General features: G+C 43.6%; 1 protein-coding gene across 1 annotated transcript in view; it reads left to right on the top strand.

Annotated features, from left to right (window-relative positions):
* Positions 1–620: 620 nt before the first annotated feature.
* SLC44A5 (solute carrier family 44 member 5) overlaps positions 621–16227 on the top strand; it is a 68316-nt gene continuing 52709 nt past the window's right edge. Inside the window, 2 exon segments of the mRNA XM_018576880.1 lie at positions 621–860; positions 10871–10919. Coding sequence (XP_018432382.1) covers positions 821–860; positions 10871–10919 — 89 coding nt within the window. The 5' untranslated portion in view covers positions 621–820.

Raw genomic sequence — 16227 nt, 5'->3', positions numbered from 1 at the left:
CAGGGGACGTTTGTTAGTGGGGGGGGGGGGGGCAGTTTGAGGGTGCGGGGGTTAGGGAATTGTAGTCGTGTTTCATGATACCCCCTAAATATGAAACATGATACATGATATCAAAGGTGGACTATGCCTTTAATACACCAGGTGGGGGAAGCTTCTGCTGGAATTCACAGAGGACATCAGGAGAAAGGAAAACTTTATAATTGTATTGTGCACATTTGTTTGATGTGGCAGGGAGCTGAAGTATATAAAACATATGCATTTATCAATTTGTGTTTTTGTATTGCTCTTTTGTTGATCTTTTAAAGGCATATTTTCTGCATGAAATACTGGTGCTTTTGCTGAACTCACAGGGCAGGAACCTAAAAACATGCAGAGAGTAACGCCCGCTAAGCTTATATTTTTGCATCTAGCCCCACTTTGCACAAAAACATCTGCCATTGCCATCCTGGGGCTTGTGTCCTGTAGCAATCAGTGTTTGCTTGTAATGTCCCAATCATGTGCAGGAAAAGTTCCCCCCGCGCACCGCTGTGTGTTTGAAGCAAACACAGGTCCCCTTCCCCACGGGGGCAAATGACGCCTTTAGTAAATCAACCCTGACTGAATGTAAGGTGTGATTTGTCAGTGTGTGGGCAGGACTCTTCCATGTGTACAGAAGCAGTGTGCCGTCCCCGGCTCTTCCTGGAGCAGACGGTGCCTCTCCCGGAGGTTTATTTTTAAACCGAAGTTAAAGAGTGTTTTGTACGCCTGCTCGGGCTCTGCCAACGCCGGTTAATACTTTAACTAAAAATAGTTCGGAAGAGAGAGGAGAGCGATCAGGAACATGGCCATTGAGGCTGAGGAGAACTATTACGGGAAACACGGTAATCCATTCACTATTATATATGTTAATATTCCAGGGAGAGATTGCTGTAGAGAGTTCACAGAGGGAAAGCTGTCCGCAAATCGCTTCCTGAAGCGGAAAGTAATAGTTACCAACAAATAGGTGTAATGTAGCGGAAAACTGGGATAGCTGAATGCAACCTGTGAGTGAGGAACTACAACTCACGACCTGCCACGGCAGCTGAAAAGGGACAAACTTACTGAGAGTAAAAAATAAGATTCAGAAAAACACACACGTAGGAAAAATAATACGCAGTGAGCAAACATTAGATGTAGCAGAGCTTGGCATCTGATAGGAATTAAGATTTTACATAGGAGGCTGGGTTGAGGGGTAGGCTGAAGAGGCGGCCGCCTTTGGGCACTTAAGTATTTCATAGCTCATTGAGGGGTGCACTTTGGTCTTTTTGCCTTAGGTGCTAAAGGATCTTGTCCCGGCACTGCTAGGAGGGGCTGTAGAGATTGCATAGTATGTACGAAATAGGCTAACAGCCAATACACATGCAGGCTGGGTTTCCATTTTCTCTTGGGTGCTAAAGGACCTTGCCCCGCTTCTGCTAAGGGGACCTGTAGAGATCGCATGGTGTGTGTCGGAAATGGGCTACAGGCCCATACACGTGCAGGTTGGGTTGCTTTTTTGCCTTGCGTGCTAAAGGACCTTGTCCCGACACTGCGAGGAGGAACTGTAGAGAACGCTTGGTGTGTCGCAAATAGGCTACCGGCCCATACACATGCAGACTGGGTGTCCTTTTTGCCTTGAGTGTTAAAGGGTCTTATCCTGGCACTGCTAGAGGGACCTGTAGAGATCGCTTGGCATGTTGGAAAGTGCCCATACACGTGCAGATTGGGTTGCCTGAGACTTCTTCCTGTGTCTGGTCTATAGCAGATTTGACTATGGGTGGTGATGGCTGAATCTAGCTGACCCAGGTGGCCCAAGGGAGAACTGAGTCCCGGTGACACATGGGAGATAGTGTGACAAGCACACAAGAACCATGTGTATGTGCTCATGCAACTCATTGAGCAATGCTATCATCCATCCAACTCATCTGATTAGCAGATATATATCTGCCCTTTAAAACTGGCATGGGTCCATACGCAGGTAGATTACGTGTTAGCAACGAAGTGTGCTAGTGCTTTGATTCTTTCCCCTACCCCAACTAACCAACCAAACCACTTCTAATTGTAAAGGTGAAAATGGATCTAATGATACTAGTAAGCGTGATTAACGGTGACCCACAGGTGAGGACGGTAAATATACACGTCCCATTCCTAGAGGTCTGTACGTCCTGACGAAGCCCCCGAGAGGAGGGGGGAAACGCGTAGACACCGCACACCTACTCAGGTGGATGACCGGGAGCACTAAGAATACTCTGCCTCGACTCCTTAAAACTTACAGCACGATTGAACCAACCAGCAGCACCGACCTATACCTGGGACCCATCAACTTGAGTCTCATCGCTATTTCTCAGCCACATGCAAGCCTTCATAGAAACCATCAGTAGGAGTGAAGATCCTGGAATGTTTCTGTGAATTCAAACCATACGCTCATGGGAAGTGATTGGGGACAGACATCGGTGAACTGATACATTGCAACTGTGAGTAGGACTACCTTTATTCTATCCCTACCTTATCAAGATAAATACCCCCTATTCTCTGCCACCTAGGGGAAGACTCACATATCAGTTTTCACCCTTACCAATAATTACGGCTTGACTGACATATTAACAGCATTCTAATCGATTAACTGAATCTACTCCCATAAGTCAATGTCCCCATGACACATGAACATTTCAATCCCAAGGGAGTTCTGAGCGATTACCGCGATCCATGATTGCCAACAGATGGTCCATCTTCTACCTCTAATCATTGGCAGCACAACTCACCTATATATTGCCGATCACGGGCCTAACTTCTATGCAACAAAATATCAATACATGTGATATACTGTCCAATCTACTGCTGACATGATTAATAGCGAATCATTGGTTTAAATCCTTCTCGCTTGACCCGGAGTTATATTTTTTGCAAGTCTGCTTTTTATGGTCATTTTTACATTGTGCTTTGTGTTCAATCTAAAGGGTCAACTAAAATCCACTGATGGTCATACTCATGACCAACAGCTTTTAAGTATCTGTTGTTTTTAAACTCATTTACAGTAAGTCTCTGGCTGTATTCACTCATTTTCTATTTGAATAAACACATTTTCTATACCATTTAATACGGATCGTCCCTTCCTTGGTTAACCCTTCACACCACCTATACTCTAAGGTGGGTCCAACCTCGTTTTCTTTTTTTGTATCACTGTTTGGTTACGGATATAGTAGACGAACCACTTTAAAGGGTAATTACTAGAGCTGACCTAGTGTCTTTTTTCGTGGGAAAAAAAAATATAAGACACTGTCTTATTTTCGGGGAAACACGGTATCTCCAGGAGTCAGACAACCCCTTTCTCACCAAATCATCAACCTACCTACCTGCTTGCCCTCCCACTCACCAACCTACCTACTTGCTGTATGTACTTCACCCGCTGTCTTTTAGCAGCTGGAGTCCTGATCTGCAAGCAGGAGCCAATCAAAGCGACTCCTGCTTGATTGACCACTGTAACAATTGCAGTGGTCGTTCAGTGTAACTTGGCAAAAATTCACAAAGCTACAAGATGGCAAATGCAATTTAATGTTGAGAAATCTCAGGTTATGCACATGGGAGTAAAGAACATGTGTGCAAACTACTACTTGCGGGGTGTTACTTTAAGGAAGTCAGACATAGAAAAAGACCTGGGGGTCAATCAAGCAGGAGGCGCTTTGATTGGCTCCTGCTCGCAGATCAGGACTTCAGCTGCTAAAAGACAGCGGGTGAAGTACACACAGCAAGTAGGTAGGTTGGTATATATACTGTACATCTAGATGAACTTCCTGTGTATCACAGATGAGCATGAATATAGAAAACTAACTTTGCACCACAGCGCCATCTACAGCTCAAAAGACATATCGGTGCATTAGAATATGCTGTTGCATTTCCAACAATTCTATACCCCGAGGGGGCATCACTATGGCGCCATATGCTCATGGTGTAATGATGCAGAGAGTGGTTCTGATGTCATGACATCAGTATCACTGGCTGCATCATGGGGACCTACTATGGTGGGGAGCAAATCCGTAGAGGAAGAGGACCCCTTGCGGCATACAACCATCTAGAAGACAACACAATTGTGAATTGCCAGCACAGCGGCCCCCTTGGTGTAACCTCTCCACCTTGAGTAATAAACAATTATAGCAAAAAGGAGAGAACAGGGGTTTGAAGAGAGGTATAACACCACACCATGGAATTTTTGAATAAAAAAATTCACTAAACCAACAGCAAAATCAATGATTTTGCTGTTGGTTTAGTGAAATTAATTTGTATACGTTTTTTTTAGTACTATTTATTATATGTAAAATAAATTATATATATTTTTATTCAAAAATTCCATGGTGTGGTGATATACCTCTCTTCAAACCCCTGTTCTCTCCTTTTTGCAATAACCATCTAGAAGACATCTGAAAAGGTAAGTATAAAAAAGCAAAATGCACAGGAGGACCCCTAAGTGGGTGGGGAAATGTTAGGGGTGAGCCCCTTGAGCCCTTCATCATCCACTCACATATTAGTTTCGGATTGGACTAACTCCTGTTTTCACAATGCGTAGATATTGCTATATTCTGTTTCAATGGCAAAACATAAAAGGCTCGATTCAGTGAGCCATGAGATTATGTGTTATTTTCCATAACTATCCCGATTTTCGGCCATTTGATGGATATTTTAAGGTCTCGTTGGCCCTAATTGCTGAAAAAAAGCGTCATTAAGGCAAATAATGATTGCTGCTGCTTTGAGAATCAGGCCTAAAGAGAGCTTTAGGGAACAACAAGGTAATGAATACTATTTACAAAAATTCACTGCTCCGCCTTACTACTCAACATTTTGCAGAAAAGTGATGTTGAATTTAAAGCCCAACTAAAGCTTTCTATATAAGTACTGTGGTGCAGTCACGTTGCATAAACAGTAATAATTGTTGGTTCTTTTTTAGGTTTTAATAGTACTTTTTGTTGCAACAAAGTATATTTAAAGGAGAACTATGAGGTGAGTGCTTTTCACTTACCTCATAGTTCTAGCAGACCTGTGACAATGAGACTGTCACAGGTCGGCTCAGTAGATCGGGAGATCACATACCGGCGTTCACTCACCTCTCGATCCTGTCACAGCTCTCTGCCGTGACAGGGAAGGGGCTGGATTCCCCCCTCCCCGCTCCGATCCGCCAGCGCTGACTGGCGGAACGGATGGGGGAGGGGGCGGGTACAGCTGGCTCTGCCTCTAGATAGGCAGAGCCAGCTGTCAGTCACGCAGCTGGGCGGATCCAGACATAATTGTCGGGATCCGCTTCAGCTGTGGCTTCTTAGTATACCGCGAGTAGCAGCTCGCGGTATACTGAGCCTAGGGTGACGGGAGGACGCTAGTTTGTGTCCTCCCGTTACCCTAAGGAGAACTATGGGGAAAAGCCTTAACCCCATAGTTCTCCTTTAAAGCCAAACTACAGTATTTTGGATAGAGTAAGGGAGGGTTTTTTGCCATTTATTAGGAAAATTTCCTATCCACTTCCTGTTCTGTAGACTCATTAGGAAGTTTGAAGATATATTTCCAATGTCATTTCTCTACCCCAACCTGTCTGTCTATCTCCCACACTGACTGCCTTTAGGCGATCCCTTAAGGCTCATCTCTTTAGGGAAGCCTATCCCACCTCAACCTAACCACTGAACAATCACTTTCTCAAACAATCATCCCCGCACAGCTACCTCCTCATGTATTATTGGCCCCTCCCTTTTAGATTGTAAGCCCTCAGGGGCAGGGCCCTCCTTACCATCTTGTCTTGAATTGTATTGTGATTGTAATGTCTTCCTTATATTGTAAAGCACCGTGCAAACTATTGGTGCCATATAAATCCTGTATAATAATAATAATGTCATAGAAATCCCCTCTTAGGCAGTTTTCACGGGAACAATATTTTTAAGGCCCTATTCACACCAGATCTGTTGCGATGTAACCCAAAAAATGAATAGGTGTGAATGGGACCAGTTCACACCGCTGCATTGCCTTGCGTTATGTTGCGCTGAAAAAAAGTAGAACATGCACTACTTTTTTTTAGCACAACATAACGCAACAAAGCGGTGTAAACTCGCCCCATTGATTTTTTGGTGCCCTGGCATTAGCATCTGTTGAAAAACAGATCGCAACGCAATGGGTCGTAAGGGAATTGGAAGGTACAAACGCAAGTCAAGGGCCTGCCGTCAGAGGTGTCCCCAGGTCAGGTGTCACCCAGTGCAGCTGCTGGGTGACACCTGCTGGGAAGTCATCACGTACGCGCATAATGATGTCACATGCACTTAACTGCCAGTGACCACCTAGGGGATGTTTATCCACCGGGACAAGGTATGCCGCCAGGTCCCCTCCTTTCTCGTGCAGCTGTCGGGCTCTCGGTCCATGACTAAGTGCCCGACTTTTCAGAGGGGCTCACCCCTACTGATGGTGTCACCCCGTGCAGGCCGCACCCCCCTTGTGACGCCACTGCCCGCGGTGGCTTACAATTACCTTTCCGATTTTGGGGTGAACGGGACCTTAATGGGCTATTTACTTTTTACCATTTACTTATTTTTTGTTTCCTGGAGTTCTGCTTTCATCGCCAGTGTAGCGTGTGCCTTAAAACCCAACTCCAAGCTAAATTTTTATTTCTTAAAATAGTCCCCAGGAGGTATTAAAATAGAAAAATTCTGGTTACAATAATTACCTCCTCTCTGGCGATGACCCCTGCAGTAATTCCTTTTTTCACCATGCCCTCAGCCTTCCGGCACTATCAGGAATTCCCAAAGCTTTGCCTATCACAATGGGCTTGCATTTGGAATAAAAGTCAAGGTGTTAGATACTGCTGCTGGTATATTCGGCACCTCTAGGTGTCTGCACTTTATTCCTGGAGCAGTTCTTTTGTGGCAGATTCTCTTTAAAGATGTACAGTTACAGTATATTTATAGAAAAGTGGAATGCCTATTTTTTCTTCGCTTTACCTAAAGCGCGCTCCCTGGGAAGTTTCCCGATTTAAATACAGAATTCCACAAATAGCCGGGACATCAGCTGCTGGTATCTGGGCTGGCGTCATACAGATAAAGGTTTTTTCTATTACAACAATAGGGTACAAAGTCTTCTAGTTAATGAGTTATGCATTTATTACTTACAAAGAGGAGAAGCTGCTTTACAGGGGACCTATCATTAAAGCATAACCAAAACTAAGAACAAAAATGTAATATACAGTATTGCAGCTTACCAGTCCTTAGATTTAACACTTTCTGAGAGCTGATCTCAAAGCAAATGTTATATTCCTTCTATAAACCACTAATATTACTAATCGCACATCACACATGTAACAGAGATGAACAAAGGCAGACATGTTTGAAGTCCAGCCTGGGTGTCAACCATGGCACCTTCCATAGATATAGTGGAGGAGTGAGTGTAGCCACCCAGGAACATCAAGTATGTGATTCACAGGACCACCATGTCAAAATAAAGGGATCAATGCCTGCCACCCCATCTAAGGACTGATAAGCTGTCATATATATTTTTGGGGGGGGTTTGGATAACATTTCTCAGCTCATATGTATCAACATTAGAAAAACCACACTATTACTTTTAATTAAACAAGTACCACTTCTTGTTATTAATAAAATACCTTCTACTCCTGAGCTTCCTAATGTGACCCACAGTGTAGGTCAGCCTTTCTCAACCAGGGTTCCATGGGTCCTTAGGGTTCCTCCTGAGGTTGCTGGTGGTTCCTTGAACAGTGAGCAATGGCGTGCTGATCTCCTACCTACACTGAACACCAATGTAATGGGGAATTTCTACACTGACCACCAATCAAAGGGGCCATTGCTACATTTTCCACCAATTCAAGGGGCCATTTTTTACACTGACCACCAACGTAATTAAGGATTTCTCCACTGACCACCAATGTAATGAGGAATTTCTACACTGACTACCAATGCAAGGGGGAATTTCAACACTGACCACCAATGCAAGGGGCCATTTCTACACTGACCACCAATGCAAGGGGCCATTTCTACACTGACCACCAATGCAAAACTCTTTCTAAACTGACTACCAATACCTGGGATCATTTTTACATTGGCTACAATGACCACCAACGCAAGAGGGAATTTCTACACTGATCACCAGTACAAGGGGCCATTTCTAAACCGACCACCAATGCAAGGGACCATTTCTACATTTATCCCCAATGCAAGTGGCCGTTTATGAACTGACCACCAATGCAAGAAGATATTTCTGCACTGAGCCCTTATGTTTGGGGGCACCACCGTTTTTACTGCCTGCATTTTTTCTCTGTTAACTATAATTATTCATTTAATTTCAAGATTATTAAAAAAAAAATGTGTATTGTATAGAGCAGGAGGGTGTAAAAATGATCTGCTCATGGTGTAAAATCAGCTAGGTATGTCATATGAATTTGTATAGAATGTTTTACAATTATGTCACATGAACTGTAGTAGGGATGATTTTTTTTAGAAGAGGTTCTCTGAGACTTCAAAACATTTTAAGGGTTCCAATAGGATATAAACATTGAGAAAGGCTGGTCTAGATCAAACGGTTTGTGGTCACGAGCACTGTGGGTGTTTCATGTCATTACAAACTGCCGAGAGCCTCTTGCATTTAATCAGACTGAGCCTGTCTAAGCTTGCAGTGAGATGAAGGAATCAGAAAGGTAAAACATCGTGCAGCACTACTAAACATGAAGCAGAACCTATATATTCAATGAGAACATATGGCTGTCCCAATGTCTAAGGGCAATTCCAGGGACCAGTATTAGAAACATGAGCCTTTCTATGGAAATCCCTGGTTAACTTTGCTATGTAGGACACTAGCCACTTTTTTTTTTTGGTTTGATATGGAGGGCTGTTTGGTGGCCACGGTGGTGCATGAGAATACTACATTGATTTTGAAGTGTCTAAGAGGAAGAGAAAGCCGTGTTAGGGAAAGATGTATGTTTGTAGACTGAGAATTTTCTTCACCGCCTTCCATTGTGATAACTATTGTGTCACTTCAAACTCTACAGTGCAAACATACCTTGAGATTAATGTCGTTATGATAAGGGTAAGGCTACCACCACCCAAACCTCCCCCATGTTCTTCTACCAGGTCACTTGGTGTGACTTCAATAAAAGGTGTGCTGCCCACCTTCCAACTTTTTAAAGCTGGCCATACACTAAAGTAGGGTATACAATGTTATTGTTTTTTCTTTCAATTTGGGTGATGAATGATAAGAAAATATAAGATTCCTCTCTCCATACTAGACAGCGTGGATTGACAAATCTCTCAATGTTAGCCTTGTATTCTGACCGCAGCGCTGGCCGAGAAATTTCCAAAATCTTGTTTCAGCAAAAGTTGATCTAATGATCGACTTCTGTTGGAGGATAGCGCCACCAACGGAGGGAATTTCCACCGATTCCTGCTGAATCGCCTGAAATGTGTTCTGTGTGTACACAGTTTAGGGCCTCGTTTACATGTGCTTTGGACTTTTACAGCCTCCTGAAATGCGATTCATGGTGGATCGCTTTTCAGGAGGGCAGTTGAAAATTTGATTACAGGCAATTAGAAAAAAGCATTGCTGCCTCCTCAGTGCCTGTTTTTTTTTTTTTTATCCCAATGAGGATTTTGCATTGCAATACCATTGCAATGCCATTGGTTGGCACGCAGTTGCAGTGTGGTACTATTGACAACAATGGTCACATTCGGCAAGTGCTAGACTGGTCCCTGCAGCCTCTCCTTCCACTCTGGTGATGGTATGCTCCTCGGCGTCCTCATGTTCACTACACAGTATTGGATGTGATGACTCATGGATCCTTAGGCTGCTTAAGCGAAGGGGAAGAGAGGCTGCGGGGACCAATCCAGCAGTCTGCTGGCTCCAATGTTTCTGGTAAGTACTTCTTTATTTTTACCCCTAGACCAAAACAAACACCTAACCCTTGCAGTGCTGGGGGAGCCCCACTGCAAGGGTTATGTTTTCTTCTGCTCGGAATTCTTATAAACTAAACCTATCTCCTTGATGAGCGAGGACAAAGCACAGATTCACTTTAAACAATATTTCAACCTAATGAGAATGGGGCCCCATGGCTTTTGTGTTCATAAGCTAATAGCCAGCCATGCAGAGTCACATTGATACACTGAGCAAATACAGTATAACACAATTGTTATATACAGACTTGTGTGGTCAGTGTAGATTTTAGTGATTTTTTTTTTTAAACTAGATTCATAGCAGGCCAGCCACCTAGATGTGGCAGATGCATCTGACCCTTCCCAAACTTTCAGCTTTCAGCAGGTACTATGTTGTGGACTATAACTGTGTGGAAACATTCTGATGGTCAGGGGTGTCCCTAGCATATCTGTCGTGTGAGGTGGGGTGGTGTGTATGGTGCGGTCGGCTGGTGGTGGTGCATGTTTCAGGAAGGCGTTTGCTGGTGGTGAATGTTTGGGAGTGGGGAACGCTGGCCAGAGCATCCCTCTCACTGGTTGCCAGAAGCTGGGCAGGACGCCAACCAGAACATCCCAGGTTGCTAAGAGCTGTAAGCTTTTAGTAGCCTGGGGTGCTCTGGCCGGAAAGGGGGCGACAGGCACACATTGTGCAGCAGAGTGGCCATGCCACTCTACCTGCTGCCCACCCACATGACCCACAGAGACACCACCTGAGGCAATAGCCTTAGTCTGCCTTATTATAGGGGTAGCCCTGATGATCTGATTAACTGAACAAGAATTGGAAACTAAACCTTCTGAGTCAGGGTGTCACAAGATAGATATTTTGTAGGACCTCTAAGGAACAATCTGATAATATGTGACCAGCCTTAATTATGAGTTATAAAATCAATTCTTTTGTTTATTAAGTCTAAATTATTTTTGTTTCTTTATTGTAGGTGAGCCAAGGAAGTTTGATCCAAAGTTTAAAGGACCCATCGGAAACAGGTAACTTTCCTATACTTATATGAGTAGTGTGCTGTAATCGTCGATTTTAATCAACTAAATCGATTAACTGTTGCAGCACTAGTGTGCTGTAAAGAGATTGTTTTGTGTTTTTCATGATCAAAAATAAAAAAAACATATATATTTTTAATTAGGTGAATATAAAGTATTACACGTGATTAGTTTATATTTAGCACTTTAAGTCAATAGGTGGCACACTCCAAAAAAAGGGCAGCAGCACTGCATAGCTCAGAAAACATCATCTGTGAAATAGATTTGAAGGGCAAGAGAGATCAGATTACATATTACAAAAGACAGAAATTTCCCAGCACACTTACCACATACCCAGCAAATTACGCTGTCTAACTATTCAGGTTAAAAACAGAGATTTTAGTTGCACGACTCTTGCAAAATATGTGGAAGCCACACTGCCTCATCAAGGCTCAAGGAGATCAGACTACATAAGCAGCATAGAATGAGCACACCCCATCACCCTCTCCTAACAGAAAGGACTATATGGCATAGGAATATATAGGCTGCCAAAAAAGCATATAGTTCGTGCTGGGCTTTCTTATTAGTAAGCCCAGCATGTTTAAAAAAAATATATATATATACACTGAGTGGCCACATTATTATGACCACCCTATGAACTAGTTAAAAAGTAAAAGTGGCTCAAAACATTTATATTTTTCTAAACACTAAAAATGTGTATGTATTTCCAATGTTTTCTCTTGTAAACTTTATATTTGTGTATTTGTGTATCTAAGATCCTGTTCTCATGTTTCCGCCCTACTATCGAGCTTTTTACTGCATAGATCAGCCTAAGGGTAAATTATATTAGAACCCGATGACGTTTTCTGTGTGGCTCGGGCGGGATCCCCCCTAAGATCCCTTACCGGACTCTTGATCTGAGCAGTAGCCTGCGTGCTCCCCCCCCTGCACCATAACAGGCCACATGCCCTCAACATGGGGAGGGCGCTGTCCTGGGGGGGACCCCCTGAAATGTCGGAGCAGACCTTGGAGGGGGGGAAACCGCACACTGTTTATTTTTTATTGTTCCTTATTTATTGTTTTTATTGTTCCTGTGGACTGTCGGACCCCAAAAAATGAAATAACGAAAAATCCAAAATAAAACGAACCGAGAATTTTCTTTTTGCCCGCTTACGTGTCTAGTACATCAGACCAAAAAGCGGGACAACTAAGGAGGAAAGAGGGACACAGGGATTTTATTATAAAAGGGGGGGGGGGGGGCATGGGAGGTATCCTTGGGCCTATTCTACTGTATCTACACCATGCAGTAGATTTATTTGTAGCTCCCCAGCTGCACCTTAGTTCTCACAAATCCAGGCAGGACTACGACAGTGGCCCATGGGCACAAACAATGTGATAAAGACAATAGAAAACTGAAGTCTATTTATCTAAGATAAATTTGGAGACATCTGGGATGAAAGATGAACCCAATTAACAGATAAACATTTTCTATCCATTAATTCCACGCTCTGGACAGCTCTTGCGTATGGCAGCAGCACGGGCCCACTGTGAACAACACGTCTCAATCTGACCTCTCTCTGTGGCCCATGCGTTCTTATAAACAGCCTCCAAGCTGTCTGGTTGGTTTCCATTGCCAAACTTGTAGGATTGTGCGTGGCCAACAGATGCCACAACTGAAGAGGAGCCGGAAAAATTCCAGAAATGCAGCTAGTCGAGCATTTTCTCACTGTAACACGAATGCCCCCACATTCTCTGCGAAATGACAATGACATCGTTTCAGCTCTCTTCCTTCCAAGCGCACGCGGAGATGGCGCCGTTTCCATGTGATTCATAGTGTTCAGTGGCTTAATGAATACAGAGCAGCCTCATCTTCTGTTTTTACAGATCTGCCTGCTCTGCCAATATCCTTTAGAGCTGTGAGTGCAGCCAAATGAGAGGTATACTGTTGGCAGCGGAGGATAAATGTCCCAGGTAGTGCGCTCCAATTGGGGCTGCATATTTGCAGAATTGCTAAACGCTTAAAGGAAAACTTCAGCTAAAAAATAAAACAGTCTAAAATGGTCACAGGTTTACCCATACCTTACTTACCTTGCTTACCAAGGCTGGATTAACATAGGGGCTACTGGGGCGCTAGCTCCAGGCCCACCACTGAAAATGGGCCCGCCTGTCCCGGATCGCCTTGCTATGCCTGATGGCAACCGGGCCGACTGGATTGAACACAATCAGATAGAAGCAACGGCGGCTCTCTAATCAGGTATATTAGGGGGCCCTATAATCCTGCCCTATACAATTGTGTTCCCCTGAGTTGTGTGGCATGATTCTCTGAACCTGCCATAACCTCATTCCTAATACATGCATTAAAACATGTCCAAAGTCAAAACTTTTTTTCTCTTCCGTCCATTAAAGAACACAGCAAAGGTCTGTAGATCTTGATCACTGGGTTATAGGAGTAGGATGCTAGGTACAAACAAAAAGGAAACAGCCTAGAGGTGGCCCCTGCTGGTGGCCAACTCCCGTCATCTAACAAGCCTCAATTTTTTTAAGTGGACCTTTTTGCTTCCTCAGATGCTAGTTTTGGGCATATGGTCTTACAGTCCGCAGTGTGATCCTCCAGCCTTTTGACGTTTTTTGCACCAGTTGTCTTTATTTCTGCCTGCTCATCTGTTGGCAATGATTTGTGACCAATGGTCAAGATCTACAGATCTTCAGTGTCTCCTACAATGAACAGATTAGAAACTTTTGTACTCACCTTAAACATCTTTTCTCTGCGTTGGAGGACACAGCAGCTGCAATTCAAGTTGCATTGGCTGTTGCTGGTTGGAGTTTCAATCCTTTCACTGCTTGCTACTAACTGAGGCTGTGTTAGCAAATGGGGGTTTGGTGCTTGCAGTTTTTTGTTTTTTTTTGCTGTTCCAGACACAGAACAGGAAGTAACAAGAAATCTCTCCATAGGGAAGGGAAATCCCCTGTGGGGCAATTGTCAGTGAAACAGGTGCCTCTTGCTTCTCTTTTTTGTTCTAATCACAGATGTAAAATGTAGAATTTTTCCTTCATGTTGAGTTATGATGACAATGGTCACCAGGATAAACAGGGAGGATAAATCTCCCCAGAGTGGACGCACACCAACAAAAACTGACAGAGGTTCTAAACTTTCCCCACTCCATCCAAAACTAAAAAAGGAAAAGTTTTGGCTTTAGATACGCTTTAATTTCCTCCTCCCTGCTGCTTATTTTTATCTTCCTCTCACTCACCTGCATCTCCATCTGGCCAGTAGAGCGATGTGAAATTTACCAGTACTTCCAGGTATAGCAGAGCATATGATTTCCTCCCCTGCTACTATGAGTGACCAATCACCATGGACAGTAATAGACTTCTCAGTGCTGTGTAAACTCTGAACAGATCATCTTAAAGGACTTTTCTTGGACTCTCAACCCTTGCTTTCTCTTCCCCTCCTGAAGATTCTTTATAGCCCCTCCCCCTTTCCCCAACATCTTCTTTTTTTAATCGCTCTATCCATACCTTAAATCCTGCATCCTTCGGTCTGGTCACAGGATGTAATGGGTTGTGCCACTCTTCTTTCTCCTCCAGCACTCAGTGGTCCTGAACGCTGCAAGGGCCATGTAATATTGCAGCAGAAGCCGCTTTTCTTCTTTTAACTCTTGCCAATTATTATTTAAACCAACAATGTACATCTGGAGTTTGAGTTAGGGGAACCTATTGCTTTGCACAGGTTCACTTTAAGACCCCTCGGCAGGTAGACTTTGGTAAAAAAAAAAAATAGGGATATCTCTATAGATTGAACTATGTCTAAAGGTTGAACTCGATGGACTTGTGTTTTTTATCAACCTGACTAACCACGTGACTGTTAGCAGGCTTAGCAGTGGCGAGGTCTGGAAAGCCTTCCATTTATACCGGGAAGAGCAGAGATGTCTATGCGGAGTTGGAAGCACTTCCGTCATTAGTGAAATGTCACAGCATTTTCTGTGAACAAAGCCCGGCTGGGTTTTTACACAAGCTCTGAGGATTTTCAGCGGGAAGCTGCCTACAGCTCCAACAAAGTGCTTGGCGTGCAGGAGAACGCACAGCAAGGCGGTTTAATTAACAGATTAAAAGTGACAAACCAGATACATTATTGACACTTATGGAGCTACTACCTGGGCCCTGCAGAGAAAAGGAGTCTGGGTAGCTTAATGAGAGTATTTTAGTTCTGTGTAGATGGGAGGTAAAGTCTCTACCTTCTATGTCCCTAATGCTTGATCAAAAATCAAACTGGAAAAGGAAAAGAGAGTTAGAGATCATTGGAAGGATAACTTACTTTCAATATAATCTATTAATCTAGGACGAGGGCTGTCATTACAGATCACAGGGCCCATAGCAAAAATGTGATGGGGGGCCCCCCTGTGAGTAACAATGCCAAAGTCTCTTCTTGTGCATCTGAAGTTGTCTGTACACTGTACAGTCAACTGCAATCAATCCAACCCTTAATAATACAGCACTGCATTATCTTCACATGTTCTGTGATTAATTTGCCTCAACAACCTAATGGGGCCCCCTTCCACCCCCAGACACCATAGCAGCCACCTGGGCTGCTATGGATATAGTTACGCCACTGTCTGGGACCTTTTGTTTCCACTTTTGCAGTCAAATTTGAGGGGGCCTCCACTGTACTTTTATTATGTGTTCTCATTCACACAGCATACCTAAAAAAAATCATGTTTATTTTATTTTTTTTACCTTTTGGTCGTTACTTTGGAGCAGGATTATACATAAAACTCTGGGCAGCTGCTGTTGCTTTGAAAAGATGGCAGTGTGGAAAAACACCATGGCCAAAACTCCCCAGGCCCCTTAAAAACTTCCTAACACTAAGCTGCCGAAGTCAATGAGTGAATAACTGAGCCGCAGTGAAGTGAGCCGAACGCCGCTTGGCTATTAACTTCAGTCCTGTGCGGCTGGTTTCAGCTGTACATCAGCTAAAATCAGCCATACATCGGCTCTATTCGGAAGCCGAAGTAAAGAAGCCATTCTACTCAGGTGACCCAACATCTGGATCGGCTGAGCCAAACATCCGGCAGGCTACTCACAGCTGTTGTCCCCTATTCTCATTTACATCTGTAAAGTTACATCACCCATCTCTGGGTATGTAGCTTCCAAACATGATCTATTCTGGATGGAGGAATCAGTATCCTCTATGTTTGGATGTCTTCTGTCCAAAGGGAGGGAAATCACCATTAGTATTGTCCACTAGTTGCTGGAGATAACCAGATGCAGGTGAAGACATATTGTAACAGTTATTAGTAGATATATATACTTCATGTATAAA

The sequence above is a fragment of the Nanorana parkeri genome, unplaced genomic scaffold (assembly GCF_000935625.1).
Source record: "Nanorana parkeri isolate BGI_ZX_2015 unplaced genomic scaffold, ASM93562v1 scaffold79, whole genome shotgun sequence".
NCBI classification, from domain to species: Eukaryota; Metazoa; Chordata; class Amphibia; order Anura; family Dicroglossidae; genus Nanorana; species Nanorana parkeri.
Note: the sequence above shows the minus strand (reverse complement) of the source record. Positions and strands in the feature narration are given on the sequence as shown.